This window comes from Oratosquilla oratoria, chromosome 1, assembly GCF_046742065.1.
Source record: "Oratosquilla oratoria isolate Oo_2021 chromosome 1, ASM4674206v1, whole genome shotgun sequence".
In the NCBI taxonomy this organism is placed as follows: Eukaryota; Metazoa; Arthropoda; class Malacostraca; order Stomatopoda; family Squillidae; genus Oratosquilla; species Oratosquilla oratoria.
The window spans coordinates 58295377-58310185 of NC_134777.1; the positions used below are offsets into that span (position 1 = coordinate 58295377).

The 14809-nt window shown below is 37.9% G+C and overlaps 1 protein-coding gene across 4 annotated transcripts in view; it reads left to right on the top strand.

Annotated features, from left to right (window-relative positions):
* LOC143028660 (uncharacterized) overlaps positions 1–14809 on the top strand; it is a 245980-nt gene that overhangs the window by 200158 nt on the left and 31013 nt on the right. For all 4 annotated transcript variants that reach the window (XM_076191085.1, XM_076191130.1, XM_076191180.1 and 1 more), the window contains 7 exons: positions 665–1512; positions 2413–2565; positions 2973–4703; positions 4892–5071; positions 6965–7090; positions 7273–7466; positions 13059–13222. In XM_076191085.1, coding sequence (XP_076047200.1) covers positions 665–1512; positions 2413–2565; positions 2973–4703; positions 4892–5071; positions 6965–7090; positions 7273–7466; positions 13059–13222 — 3396 coding nt within the window. The remainder of the gene's footprint in view (positions 1–664; positions 1513–2412; positions 2566–2972; positions 4704–4891; positions 5072–6964; positions 7091–7272; positions 7467–13058; positions 13223–14809) is intronic.

The following is a 14809-nucleotide window of genomic DNA, read 5'->3' on the forward strand; positions in this document are numbered from 1 at the left end:
ATAAGGTAGATAGCTTCTGCTACAAGCAGTAAGGGGTACAATAGACATTGATGAAAAGTTTTATAGGTAATATATGGTCTGAATTTAAAATAAAGTTTGATACTTATAAATGGAGATGAGAGAGGACTCCTTGAGCATATATTCAGTCCTGTGTGTTACAATTATATCAATGCATTGGCTTAGATTACGGTAATTCTCTTCTAAACTAATACTCCCAGGTGAAACTCATTGTTATCCTTATATCCTCTCCCAAATCTTGCACTTCCAATTTCCTGTAAGAAGAGAGGGGGACAACTATGGATACCTCTAAGAAACTATTTCAGTATTCCTTATGACAATAGCACTACATAAAGAACAACTGATTTATCTATACCAGATGACACATTCCTATTACTGTGGCTACCACAAGGCTATGCTATTGATCTGTATGGCACCACATTTCTTGCTGAGTTTTAGATTATCTGGAAAACCAGGGCAATGTATTGAATAATAGGTCTTTTTATCTAATTTGTTTGGTTCAATTTTATATATTTTTTCATCACTGCCTATATCTTCATTACTGTAACATGTTTATGCACAATATAATAATCATACATATCAGGTCGGGTTCATATGAAAAAAGATGAATTCCAGAAATATAGCATAATTTTCACGTGTTTTTCAGGTCATATCCTTAAGAAAAAAGAAGAATTGCAGAAGGAAATTAATGTCACAAAATCTGACTTCATAGAACAATCAAAAGAAGTGGGGCAACTTAAAGAATCCTTAAAGGTACAGCAAGAAGAGAATCTTAAACATTGTCAAGAAATTTCAAAACTTCAAGAGGAACTGCAAGTAACCCAACAAAAGGAAGAATGTGAAGCTGCAGATGAGAAGCAGATGATATCCCAGCTGCTGGAAGCAAAAGAACATTTGAGAAGAACACTGGAGGAAGTAAAAGGAAGTCTTAAAGAGTCACAGGAAGAAGTGAAAACAAAAAATTATACACTTGAACACACTGTCCAGGAGTTAGAACACGTTCAAGGTAAAGTGAAGCATGAAGAAACTGTTAAAGAACACCTTGAAGGCAGAGTACAAGGACTTGAGAAAGAACTAAAGAAGGTAATGAAGCAGAGTGAAGAGGCTCAGAGTAGAGACAGTGAGTTAAATGAAGAAATTGCTAAATTGAAAGGAAAATTAGAAGAGTCAGAAACTGTCAGATTAGGCCTGGAAAGAGAGAAGCAGAAGATGGAAGGACTGACACAAAGAGTGCTGGAGGCAGAAGAAGCAAAAAAGCATCTAAAAACAAGCCTTGAAAGCATCCAGAATGAGAAGGAAGTTTGGCAGCAGTCTGTTAAACAGCTTAATGACACAATTCAGCAAATGAAGGCAGAAACCTCGGAAGTATCAACAGAGGCTACAGTTGCACTAGAAAAGAGAAATGCAGGGTTGGAGGAAAAGTTAGATCAATTTATAAAGGAAAGAGCAAAGGAGGAAGAAGATATGAAAAAGGCACTAGGAACCAGTTATGATGTAAGTAATTATGACATTCTAACATTTAGGCTGTAAGTGATAGGAAGTTGTACACAAATTAAGTTCTTGCACCTTTGTCATCATGTTGAAGGGGCTGATTTTCCATTAACTTCATATATCTTGAAACTGTAAGAAATATTGATTCTGTTGATTTAGAATTGTGTTAATGAGTAGCCCTTTAAAAATGTTGCAGTTGTTAAGAGTAGAATATATGAAGATGAAGCAGATATTGGGAATGGAAAGAATGAATAATGAAAGACTAACAAAACACATGGAAAACAGAAGTGGCTGGAGTGAACTTCGAGGAAGGCCAAGATTGAAGTGGATGAATTTGAATTGAATGTGTATGAAATGTCTATTTAGCAGGGAAGAGAGTCCAAAAGGTAGTGAGTGGATGATGTGGCCCAAAGGGATGTTTTTCTCTTCAGCATGAAATAATTTTGATTGGATGAAAATGTGAAGTTAAAGGGTTAAACCAGCTTTGAGTGTCAAGCTGTGCTGTGGAGGTGCTGTACCTTGCTGTGTTACCCTCGACCTGAATGGTGTGATAGAGAATAGGTATGTTATGGACAGGTACTGAAATGGGAGAGGCATTGAATGTATGCTTTGATTGGTTTATTTTTTATTATTATTATTTATTTTGTGTGTATGTCTGTGTGTGTGTGTGTATATATATATATATATATATATATATACTTTTTTTTTCTACACATGCATACACACTTGTAAGGTAGAAATGACTTTTGGGGGTGTAGTAGTAGTACTACTACTACTCTGTGGCATTCATGTACAGAGTGAAGTAGAAATTTTAGGTATGGTGCATGCTGTTTATAATTTGTATGACTGATTATCTTTCAGTATAAGACTTACAGGGTACATTAATTTTAATTTTAATTACAGGGGTTAGCTCCTTCAAATGGTGGCATTGGACAGTTTGTTGAGGCTCTCCGTGATGCAACCTGGAAGAAGAGCACATTGGAAAGAAAAATGGTTGAACTTTCAAAGGAACTTCGTCAAAGCAATTCACAACTTGAGGAATATAAGTGTGACAAGGTTAGTTTCTATTAACAAATGTACATAGATAGGATGGTGCATGAGGTAAGGGTGAGAGTAATGGATAGGGGATTGGAGATGGTTAGAGAAATAGGAGGTGAGCTGGTTGTTGTTTGCTGATGACACTACTTGTGGCAGGATCAGAGGAAGTATTAAGGGAGTTAGTGACAGTTCAGGAAGGTATACAATAGGAGAAAGTTAAAAATGTGGGTAAAAGTAAGGTGATGAGATGTGCAAGGGTAGAAGGTACCAGTGAATTGGAAGTAAGTCTAAAAAGAGGAGAGGCAGGAAGGGGAGTGGAGATAGAGGTAAATTGTAGATTGAGAGAAGCACATCAATGTGTATTTCATATATATATATATATATATATATATATATATTATTATTATTTTTATTCCTCTCTACAGATGGATTTAGAAAACGAGTGCTCAGAACTAAAGGAGCGGGTGCAAGAGTTACTCGGGGATTTGCAGGCACAGCGAGAGGAATTCACTGTCCGTGGAGCTGCAGGGCTTCCAACCATTGATGAAGAAGAGGAGGATGAAAGAGGATTAGAAGAGAGAAGAGAAGGGGATGAACCTGATGACCGTCATAATAATGTAGCTGCCTTGAAAGCCCAGATTGATGCATTGTCTGAAGCAAGAGGGAACTTGGAGATGGAGGCAGCCACACTGCGATCACAGAAGGATGATTTGCAACATTCTCTAAATGACCTTGAAGGCAGAACAGGTAATCTGGTAAATTTGGAGGTAGAGGTGAATGCACTCAGAAGGGAGCGTGACTCTTTACAGGATCAGTTGGACAATCTTGCTGAGGCCCATCAAACTCTTCGGGACCAACTGTATGAAAAAGAAGAGGCAGTGAGCACATACAAGTACCTGGAAGATGAAAAGGCAGCTCTTGAATCCCAAATTCGAGACATGCAGAGTGAAGCCAATTTACAAACAAGTGGAGCAAAAGAACTGGAGGAGACAAATTTAGAAAAAGAAGCAACAATTGAAGTACTCGAAAGTGAAATTCAAGGCTTAAGGACTGCTCTTAGAGAACAACAGATCAAATCACAGTCACATGATGAAAGAGCAAAGGCTGCACTTCAAGAATCACTTGATAAGGTAAAAACTGAACTTATATATAAATCAGATCAGTATGATGAATATTTTCAAATCATTCAGGAGATTGGAGACATATTTGGTAATAACCATTCCAACCCAGATGAATTGACAAAGCTAGTTAGGGAAAGTCACCAAGCTCTTAATGAAAAAATCTCTGAAAAAGAAAAGAATATTGCAACTTTGAATTGTAATGTAGCAGATCTCAATGTAGAAGTAGACAAGTGGAAAAAGCAGGTAATTATGATGGAAGCGGAATCAGTCAGTAGCATTGCAGAAAAGGAAAGAGAATTAGGCCTTGCTAAAGAGAGCTCCTTGGTGTACAAAGAACAAGTACAGGCCTTGTCTCAGCAAGTGGAGAGGTTATCCTTAAACTCTGATAGTGAGCATTTAGAAATACAACAGAAACTCAAAGCAGTGGAAACAGAGAAGGACCAGTTATATGTGATCATGAACCAGAAAACTGAAGAACTGGGTTTCCTTAGGCAAGAAAATAACAGACTAATGGATGTTGTCACTAAAGAAAAGGCTCTTTTTGTTCAGTTGCAAGGAGAGAATGAAGACCTTATGGCTGAAAAAGATAAGCAAGCAAGAGAATTAACTGAAATGAACAAAGAAGCTATGCAGAAACTTTCAAAACTTGTAAGAGACAAGGAACAAGACCTGGAAGCAAGGGAACTGAAGATATCAGAACTAGAGGCAAAGATTCAGGGCATGACTCAAGAAAAGGACAGTAGTTCACAGGAAGTCAGCTCATTCTGCCAGAAAAATTCTATGCTTGAGAATGAAAAAACAAACTTGTTGCAAGATAAAGAGAAACTTCATCAGGAATACACCACGCTCAAAACAGAGAAGGAGAGTTTGAGTGCTGAGTTGGCAAGAACTCAGCAGGAGAAAGAATCCATATTCCAACAGTTGACAGCCTTCCAAACTGAAAGAGAACAGATGGTTGCAGCCTTGACTCAAAAGCACCAGGAGAGCCTGTCTTACCATGCTGAGATTCAAAAGCTCTCGTTAATCCTCACTCAGGTAATGATATAAAACTCTTCTTCTTCTACTACTTCATCTTTTTTTAATACAATTTATGCATTCACTGTTTTTGTTGATATAGAATGTTATATTTCTCTAAATTGGCTAACCTTACCTTTCACAAACTGAAATTCAAAATCTATAGGAAATTCCAATTATATGAAAGGTTTTAACCATTTATATCTTAGGAAAATGAGAAAATGGCAGAAGAAAGAAAAAGAACACAACAAGAGTTAGAGGCATCACATGCTGCTGCTAAGGCAGCAGCCTCAAAAGTAGGAGCACTTGAAGGGCTCTTGGAGCATTCTCAAAAAGATTTAGAGAAATTGAAGTCAGCTGGCAGTAGAGAGACAGCTCTCAAATTGGAGGTAATAACTGTTTTTATTTAATTTTTATTCTTTCACTCCTTTCCTTCCTCCTCTCCACCCTTTTCCTTGCTTTAAATTGTACCTTTTCTCGTTATCTGATAGGGCACTGAAATCGTTGTTGCACAAGCAAATCTTGATACACAGTCATTCAGTGAACAATTTTCTTTCAAAGTCCTCTGTTTTACTCGGGTAGATTTTTCATGAAAGCCTGACATTGAAGATGCCCATTTTCAAAACCTATCAACTACATCAGTATTTGCAGTTGTGACTGTGCTGACATTGAATCTTCTGAGTAGGCCCAAGATCTCTATCAATATCAGCAACATTTCATACACTTTTTCACATGTAGGTAGCTTACAAGTGGTGACATGAAACAATCCTGACCCATTAGAGACACACTAATACAGCACAGACAATAATCTGAATGTACCTCCCAGAGATTTGTGGGAGGGGCTCATTGCCAGCCCCTGTTGGGCTGCAGGATTTACTTGTAGTGAAACTCAATCAATCGATTGATTGATGGATGAACTTACTAAAATGTTCCTTGTATGATTGATATTGTAGGAACATACATATACCAACGGCTTTTTCCCCCTTACAAGGGAGGTAGCTAAAGTCAAAGGCATAAATCCATTCCCATTCACCACCCCTCCCTCCCTCCCTCTTTACATGGCTCCTCCTGGATGAATGGTCATCCCTGCATTTCACCCTTTGCCCAGGGTCAAAAGTAATGTAGTAAGACACAGCAGATCCACAGCAAGGCTATTTCATTTAATTGGCATCCCCCCTCTTCATCCCCTCATGAAGAAAAGAGAACACAGGGAGCTGTGTCAAAATAAAATTCACATATACTCCCTGGCCACCACCACCATCCCCATCCCCCTCCCACTCCCATGCTTCACAGCATCATTCATACACAACCATTCTCCACTCACCCCTATCTTCTGTCTTCTCCTTACCTTCCTCAACAGACATTCCCCTCTTTCCAAGTGCCCCTTTTACCCCAAAAGAGAGGAATGTCTGTTGAGGAAGGACGGGAGAGGACAGACAATAGGGGTGAATGGAGAAGGGTTGTGTATAGATGAGGCTGTGATGCATGAGGGGGAGTGGGTGGGGGATGGGGGGTGAGGAAGTATGTATGAGAAAAAATTTGACGCAGCCCGAAGGGATTTCTCCCCGTCTTCTCCTTTCCTGCATGAGGGGACGGAGAGGGGGGGGTCGCTGAATATATGAAGTGGCCTTGCTGTGGATGTGCTGTGTCTAGGGACACTGCTTCTGACCCAGGGCAGTGGACAAGATGCAGGGATGACCCGTCATCCAGGAGGTGCCAAGATGGGAAGGAGGGTGGAGGGGAGTGGAATATTTGGGAAATGAAATGGGTGGGAGTGATTTCTATGCCTTTTTCTTTTTGGCTACCCCCCGTGTAAAGGGGAAAAAGCCTTTGGTATATGTATGTATGTATTCATTTCATCCTTGGTCACCCCCTCATGTTCACTCCCTCATTCTCTGCCTTCCACGCCTCTTTTATTAGTCTTTCTTAACTAATTCTTTCCATTTGCCCAAACCATCACAATACTCTTTCATCAACCTTATCTCCCAATTCCCTTTCCACCCCTGCTCTCCTCCTCACCTCGTTTCTCACTCTATCTAGTCTAGTAACTAACAATACTTCTCAGGCACTTCATCTCAAACACATTTAAACTCTTCCTCTCTTATGCTCCATATTTCTGCCCAATACAGTGCTGTCGGCACAATCACTCCTTCATACAATCACCTTTTAGCATCCATTCCCAAACCAATTACATACTGAGGTTTGTCTGTATTGGTATGTGTTCTATAATAATCAGCAAAGGCAGGAAGTTAGTCATATTTTGTAACTTTTTACTTTTTCAGCTGACAAATCTTTACAGTGAGATGGAAGTGAAGAGGAAGAATCTTGCAACAGTTGAACAAGAACGAGACCAGCTAAGGGTTGCCAATGGTCAATTTAATTCTCAGTATACAGATCAGAGCAAAGAGGTACTGTGCTATTCCAGCCCATTTGTATGTTTGTAAGTCATTCTTATGACTTATAAAATAAGATAACACAATAGGATTCACAATTTCAGATAGGAAATGTTTAAAATACTTCTAGTATTTATAGGAAATGTTTAGAATACTTCTAGTATTTATTATTTTCATTCATAACTCTGGTGTTACAGCTTACTACTTTACGAGATAAAGAGGCTCGGCTGTCTGCTGAGTGTGAGCGTTTGCGTAAACACTTGGTGAGCATAGAGGAGTCCTACACAGCAGAGGCATTACGAGCAGAAGAAAGAGAAAACACTCTGCGCACAACACTGTCAAAGATGGAAGAAAAACTCAACAATCATTCCAGCTTCTACAACTCTGCAAGGTAAAGGCATTTTGGTGTTTTTCATGTAATGTTTCTTTAGTTCAATGTATCCAATATATATATATATATATATATATATATATATATCTATATATATATATATATATATATATATATATATATATATATATTATATATATATATATATATATATATATATATATATATATATATCTACATGTAAATATGGCCTTTATACATACATATACCAAATGCTTTTTCCTCCTTACAAGGGAGGTAGCCCAGGGGTTGAAATAATTATAGTATTGCTGTGCTGCGAGTAATTACTCCAACTCTTGTGGGCAGGGAGTTGAGGGTTTGTGCAGGGAAGGTCTCAGCATTATCCATAGATTGGTCATATATGAGCTCTGAGCTCTCTTCCAGGAGAGAAATAGCTGTCAATCACGAGTCCAACATGTGATGCAAGACCATGGTGAATCTCATGCACACATACACAGGCTGGACAAAACAGTGTTTGCAAAAACCATACATGAATTTAAGAGCAAACTAGACATTGCAAGATACAAAGGCGGGACACCATGAGCTTAGTTCCCCTTCCCGAAAGATACAACTAGGTAAATACACACATGCACATACACACACATATGTACAACAAACCTGATCTGCTTCTATTCAAGACTAATAGAAATAATACAAGAGAGGGATGGATGGGCAGACTGCCTATCTAGACCTGCATAAAGCATTTGATAAGGTACCACACAAGAAATTAATAAGAAAAATAGAATCAATAGGTGGCATCAGAGGAAAATTATTGGAGTGGATGGAAGACTTCCTGACTGGGAGAAAAATGAGGGTAGTAATTAGAGAGGAATACTCGAAATGGGAAGAAATGATAAGTGGTGTCCCACAAGGTTCAGTGCTGGCTCCAATCATGTTTGTCATATATATAAATGACAGATGAAGGAGTAGAGTGTTATATGAATTTCTTCGCAGATGATACAAAAATACTAAAGAAAGTAAGAACAAAAGAGGATTGTGAATCATTACAGTCAGACCTGGACAAAATTTGGAAATGGACTCAAGAGTGGGAAGTGAACTTCAATATCAAGAAATGTAGTATAATGGAGTTTGGAAAAAATAAAAATAGAATATAAAAAAATTATGAAATTGGTGAAGAAGTAAAAAAAGTGAACTCGGAAAGACCTTGGAGTAATAATCAGCAATGACATGACACCAGACAAACGTATCAACAAAATAGTCGGAGAAATCTTCAACCTATTAAGGTCAATGAAAGTGGCATTTGACTATTTGGATGAAGAAATTATTAAAAAGATATTACTTTCATTAATAAGACCAAAACTGGAATATGCAGCAACACTATGGACACCAAGTACTAAAAAGAATACAAAGAAATTAGAAAGAATATCGAGAGCAACGACAAAGTTGGCACCAGGTCTTTCCAAATTAACATATGAACAAAGATTATTGAAATTGGAACTACCAACACTAGAGCAGAGAAGAGAAAGAGGTGATTTACTGACTATATTTAGAATCATGACAGGAATGGCAATCCTTGATAGGAATGATTTACTAAAATGGGACAATGGAAAACCAAGAGGACATGAAAAGAAACTCAAAAAGGATAACTATAGAAGAGATCTGAAAAAAAAATAGCTTCCCACATAGAGTACTGGATACCTGGAATAATTTAGATGAAGAAACAGTGTATGCAAACACTATTCAAGATTTAAGAAAAAAATTCATGTTGAAATATACAACGATGGGTCACCGTGAGCATAGCTCCCTTCCCGTATAATACAACTAGTTAAATACACACTCACACACACCATCCAGACACGGAAGTGAAAGGAAGTGCTGCATTTGAGCGCACCACCTAGCGGTTTATTGCCAAAAACGAAAGAAACCTGTTATTATTGTATGTGATGAGTAAGCTATGGTACTCAAGTGACCAGTAAAAGTAATCCAGTTCTTGAAATAGATATAGTTTTGGCAAAATGGAGAAAGACAAAGAAGAAAGAATAACAAATATACCAACAAAGAGAGGACTAGATGCGAGTATAGTGGAAAGTCTGAGGGGTGTCATCCCCAAAAAGCATTGTTTGATAGATACTCCAAGGAAAAACCAAAAGTGGGAAAATAACCTTTTTTCAGGATTTCAAAGAAAACCAGGTGAAATAGGTAAAAGCTTAGATGTAAGTAGAGAAATTAGATATAGTAATGCATTAAGAAATCGTGAAGTAAATGACTTAATGGAAGAAATCATAGATTTAAAATTGGATTACCGAACTGTACTTAGGGAATTGATTACTTTACGTAAGAGTAATGAGCAAATGATTAAAGAATTAAGTGACTTTAAGAGTGAATTTGAAATCCTTAAAAGAGAAAACGATAGAATGAAAAATGAGGACAAAAATAAAAATGAAGAACTGAAAAAGGAGGTCAAAGAGCAATTACAAGTAGTGACTGGAAAGGTGGAAGAGTCAAAGAAACCACCTCATTGAAATAAAAAATCAATGGAAACAAAAACAGGAAAATAAGAAAATATCTTTTAGAGAAATATTACAAAACCAGATGAAGGAAAATACAAAAGAAACAGTTATGAAAGTAATCAAAGAAAAGGAAAATTGGGTGATAAAGTTGACAAAGGTAAGTGTATTGTGGTCCATGGTATCCAGGAAAAACATATTTATAGATACCGGAGAGAAAAGGAGGAGAAAGAAATAGCTAAGGAAATTCTGAAAGAAATACAGGATGAAGGGCAAAATTTCAATAAAGAAATTGACAAAATCCACAGGATAGGCAAATATTTAAAAGAAAAACAACATAGACCTCTGAAAATAAAACTAAGAACTCAAATGATAACTGAGGAGGTATTAACGAAAGTGGTTAAATTGGCAAACGGCATGAAATTCAAACATATATGGATACAAAAAGGAATGAGTGATGAGGAAAAAGAGAAAAAGCTCTCAGAATTGAAGCCATTGATAGAAATGAGAACAGAACAGAGACGGGAAAAAACAAGTTTTTTTTGAGAGTGCTGGACTTGAGACTGAAAAAATGGTACATAAAAAAAAATTGAAACTTAAACCAAAAAAGAAAAGAAAATATGAAACTAAAAGTGGCATACACAAATATCGATGGCATGATCTTTGGAACCAATGAACTAAATGACTATCTAGAAATAGAAAAACCTGACATCATGGGAATAGTAGAGACAAATTTGAAAGGACCTCTTTCATCAAGCATAGTGGGACATGGCCTAACCACTGGGTTGAAAAAAAAATACAGACAAGCAGGGAGGAGTAGTCACGATATTGACCGAAAAGGGTCTAAATGTGACAAAGATTATTGAAGGCCTTGGCAATGTAAAATTAATTATGATCAAAACTATAAACAAAAAGATGAAAAGCAGAAAATTTGTAGCAGTGTATGTACCATCAAAAACACATGCGTGGTCAGATAGCAAACATTCTAAACTACTGGAAGACACAATGAATGTGCTAAACAAAATACTGAAAGAGGGTGGAAACATAGTAATCATGGGCGAGTTTAATACAAAAGATATAATCTGGGAAGAAATTATAGTAAAATGGGGAGATGAACTTTGGAGCAACATTCTACTGGATATGACCATCGAATACACCCTAACACAATGGGTTAAGGAAAATACTAAATATAGAAACAATGAGGAATGATCAAAACTGGACCAGATATTGTGAACAAAATGGAGTGTAAAACACCAATTGGAAAGAGTGACCAACTAATAGAGTTTGAATTAAAAGAACAGAACATTGTAGGTAGGAATGATAAACATAGAGAAGGAAGATTAATGTACAACAAAACGGATTTTGTAAAACTAAGAAAAAATTTCCAAAACACAAACTGGGATAAATTCTCTAAAGAGGAAACGAAGATGGAAGAGAAATGGAACATATTCAAAGAAAAGTACAAGGAAGGATTTAACAAATATGTACCAAGAAAGAAGCAAAAAGATATTTATATAAAGTGTTGGTATAATAAAAGGTGTAGTGAGGCTAGAGACAAAGCCTGGAAAAAATGGAAAAAAGACATACATACATATACCAAAGCTTTTTCCCCCTTACAACAACAAAAAATCCAAATGGCAAACATATAAAAATCTTAGGAACATATACCAAGGCTTTCCCCTTACAACAACAAAAAATCCAAATGGCAAACATATAAAAATATGTGAACATACGCAGGAAAGAAAAAAGAAATTATGAAATATTTATTATAGACAAATGTAAAGATCAACCTAAACTCTTTTACAGATATATAAATGAAAAACTAAAGGATAAACACGAAATAGTGAAATTGCATGAAGGAGATAAAGAATATATAGATGACACAGAGATGGCAGAAGTTATGATCAGACATTTCAGGTCTGTTTTTACAATTGAGAGCTCACAATTTTGGGAAGATGGACAAAAAGAAAGATCACCCGTAATGAAAGAAATAAAGGTAACACAAAAAGAAATAAGAGACCAAATAAAAAAACCTAGATGTCAGGAAATCACATGGACCAGATGGAATTGCAAACTGGATACTGAAAGAGTGTACAGATGAACTGACAGATAAACTACACAAGATAATAGACTTCTCACTCAAAGAAGGAAAGGTACCACAAGATTGGAAAGATGCAAACATAGTACCAATATATAAAGGAGGAAATAGGGAAAATCCTACAAACTTCAGACCGGTATCTCATACAAGCACAGTAGCAAAAATATGTGAAAAAGTCATCAGAAACAATTGGACCAAACACTTGGAAGAAATAAAATAGGGGTTATGAGGCTGGATAGAGTGAGAAACAAGGAGGTGAAGAGAAGAGTGGGGGTGGAAAAGGAGTTGGGAGGTAGGGTTGATGAGAGAGTATTGGGATGGTTTGGACACATTGAAAGAATGAGTGAAGAATGATTAGTAAAAGAAGTGTAGAAGGCAGAGGTGGAGGGAGTAAACATGAGGGGACGACCAAGGATGAGATGGATGGATGGGCTAAAAGGGGCATTGGGAAAGAGAGGGTTCTCTGTAGAGGAGGGAAGGGGGAGGACAAAGATGGGTTGAGCGGAGAATGGTTGTGTATGGATGATGATGTGATGCATGGAAAGGAGTGGATAGGGGATGGTGGTGAGGAAGTATGTGTGAATGATATTTTGACACAGCCCATAGGGATTTCTCCCTGTCTTCTCTTTTTCAGCTTAAGGGGACAGAGAGAGGGGTTGCTGATTAGAAGAAGTGGCCTTACTGTGGATGTGCTCTGTATTGCTGTGTTGCTTCTGATTCAGGGCAGTGGTCAAGATGTAGGGATGACCCGTCATCCAGGAGGAGAAAAGAAAAGGAAGGAGGGAGGGGTGGTGAATGGGAGTGGATTATGTGGTGATGAAATGGGTGGGAGTGGATTAATGCCATTTAACTTCGGCTACCTCCCTTATAAGGGGGAAGAAGCCCTTGGTATGTGTATGTATATGTATGTGTGTGTGTGTACCAAAGTCCCTTTCCCATTTATTAGTGAAGAGAGGCATACACCCATCCTTCAGCTATGCATAAATGCACTTTGTGTTTTATTGATGAGTAACTTTTGCTTTCCAGTCAACGTGCCTCTGTGCAAGTGGTGACTCTACAAGAACAGTTGCGTGAATGTGCAACCCAGAAAGAGGATGCTTTAATGCGACTTCATACTGCAGAAGAAGCTGCAGAACAAAACCAGGCAGCTGTGGATAATCTACAGAGAGTTTTGCATGATTTCCAAAAAGGTAAGAACAGCCTGAAGGGATTTCTCCCCATCTTCAATGTTACTGCATGAGGGGGACAGAAGGGGAAGGTCACTGATTAAATTAAGCAACCTTGTTGTGGATGTGCTGTATCTTGTTACATTGCTTCTGATCCAGGGCAGTGGGTGAAATGCATCATTCAGGAGGAGCCAAGATGGAAGGGAGGGGTGGAATGGGTGAAACTAGAATTATGTCTTTTGATTTTGGATATCTCCTATGAAAAGGGGGGGGGGAAAGACCTTGGAACATGTATTTAGACTTATCTTGATTGATGCCCTTTGTAACACTGATGCCCCCACCCTCTCTCTCTCTCTCTCTCTCTCTCTCTCTCTCTCTCTCTCTCTCTCTCTCTCTCTCTCTCTCTCTCTCTCTCTCTCTCTCTCTCTCTCTCTCTCTCTCTCTCTCTCTCTCTCTCTCTCTCTCTCTCTCTCTCTCTCTCTCTCTCTCTCTCTCTCTCTCTCTCTCTCTCTCTCTCTCTCTCTCTCTCTCTCTCTCTCTCTCTCTCTCTCTCTCTCTCTCTCTCTTTTGTATTTACCTAGTAGTATCTTATGGAAAAGGGGAACTAAGCTCATTGTGTCCTGTCTTTGTATCTCTCCATATCCAGTTTGCTCTTAAATTCTTGTATTGTTTTTGCACACATTGTTTTTTCCTCCAATGTATTCCGTACATGTACCACTCTGGGGAAAGCTGTTCTTTTTCAGGCCTCCTCTATAATTGTCCTTTTTAAAAAAGATTCCATGTTTTCTTGTGTTTCTCCTATCCCAATTAAGCAAGTCTTCTCTGTCAAGAACTGCCATGCCCTTCATAATTCTATAGATGGTCAACAAGTCGGCAACTCCAATTTTCTCCGTCTTTCTTCATATGAATATTTTGAGAGTTCTGGGGCCATTTTCCTCCATTTTCCCTCTACTTCTCACTTTTTACATTCTAAATAATCATTTTGGGTGTCCACACGCACTCCTCCCATAAATCCACTTCAGGTAATATATAATTGAAGCACTGTTGTATTGTTTTGTGAATATATGTATTATTACTGGAACACCAAGTACTAGGTGTTGTCACTACGACGACCAGGGTCTTGGATCATTTGTTGGATTTGTGATGGACAACTATTACCCTTTTAGATGAAAGCTCAGAGCTTCATATGTACATATTTACCTTGTTGTATTTTACGGGAAGGGGAGCTATGCTCGTGGTGTCCCACCATTGTATCTCGCAGTGTCTAGTTCGCTGGTAAACTCATGAATGGTTTTTGCGCACACTATCTTTTCATCCAGTTTGTTCCAAGTGTCCACCACTCTATGTGGAAAACTGTTTTTCTTCAAATCTCTTCTATAACTATGTTTTTTTTTTTTTTTTTCTTTCCATGTCCTCTTGTGTTTCTCTTGTCCCAGTTAAACAAGTCCTCTCTATTGAGTATTTTTGTGCCCTTCATGATTCTGTAGATGGTCAGTAGGTCACCTCTCTCTTCTTTGCTCCAGAGTCGGTAACTCCAGTGTTGCCAGTCTCTCCTCATATGACAAGTTTGCAAGTGCAGGGGCCATTTTTGTGGCTGCTCTCTGGATTCTT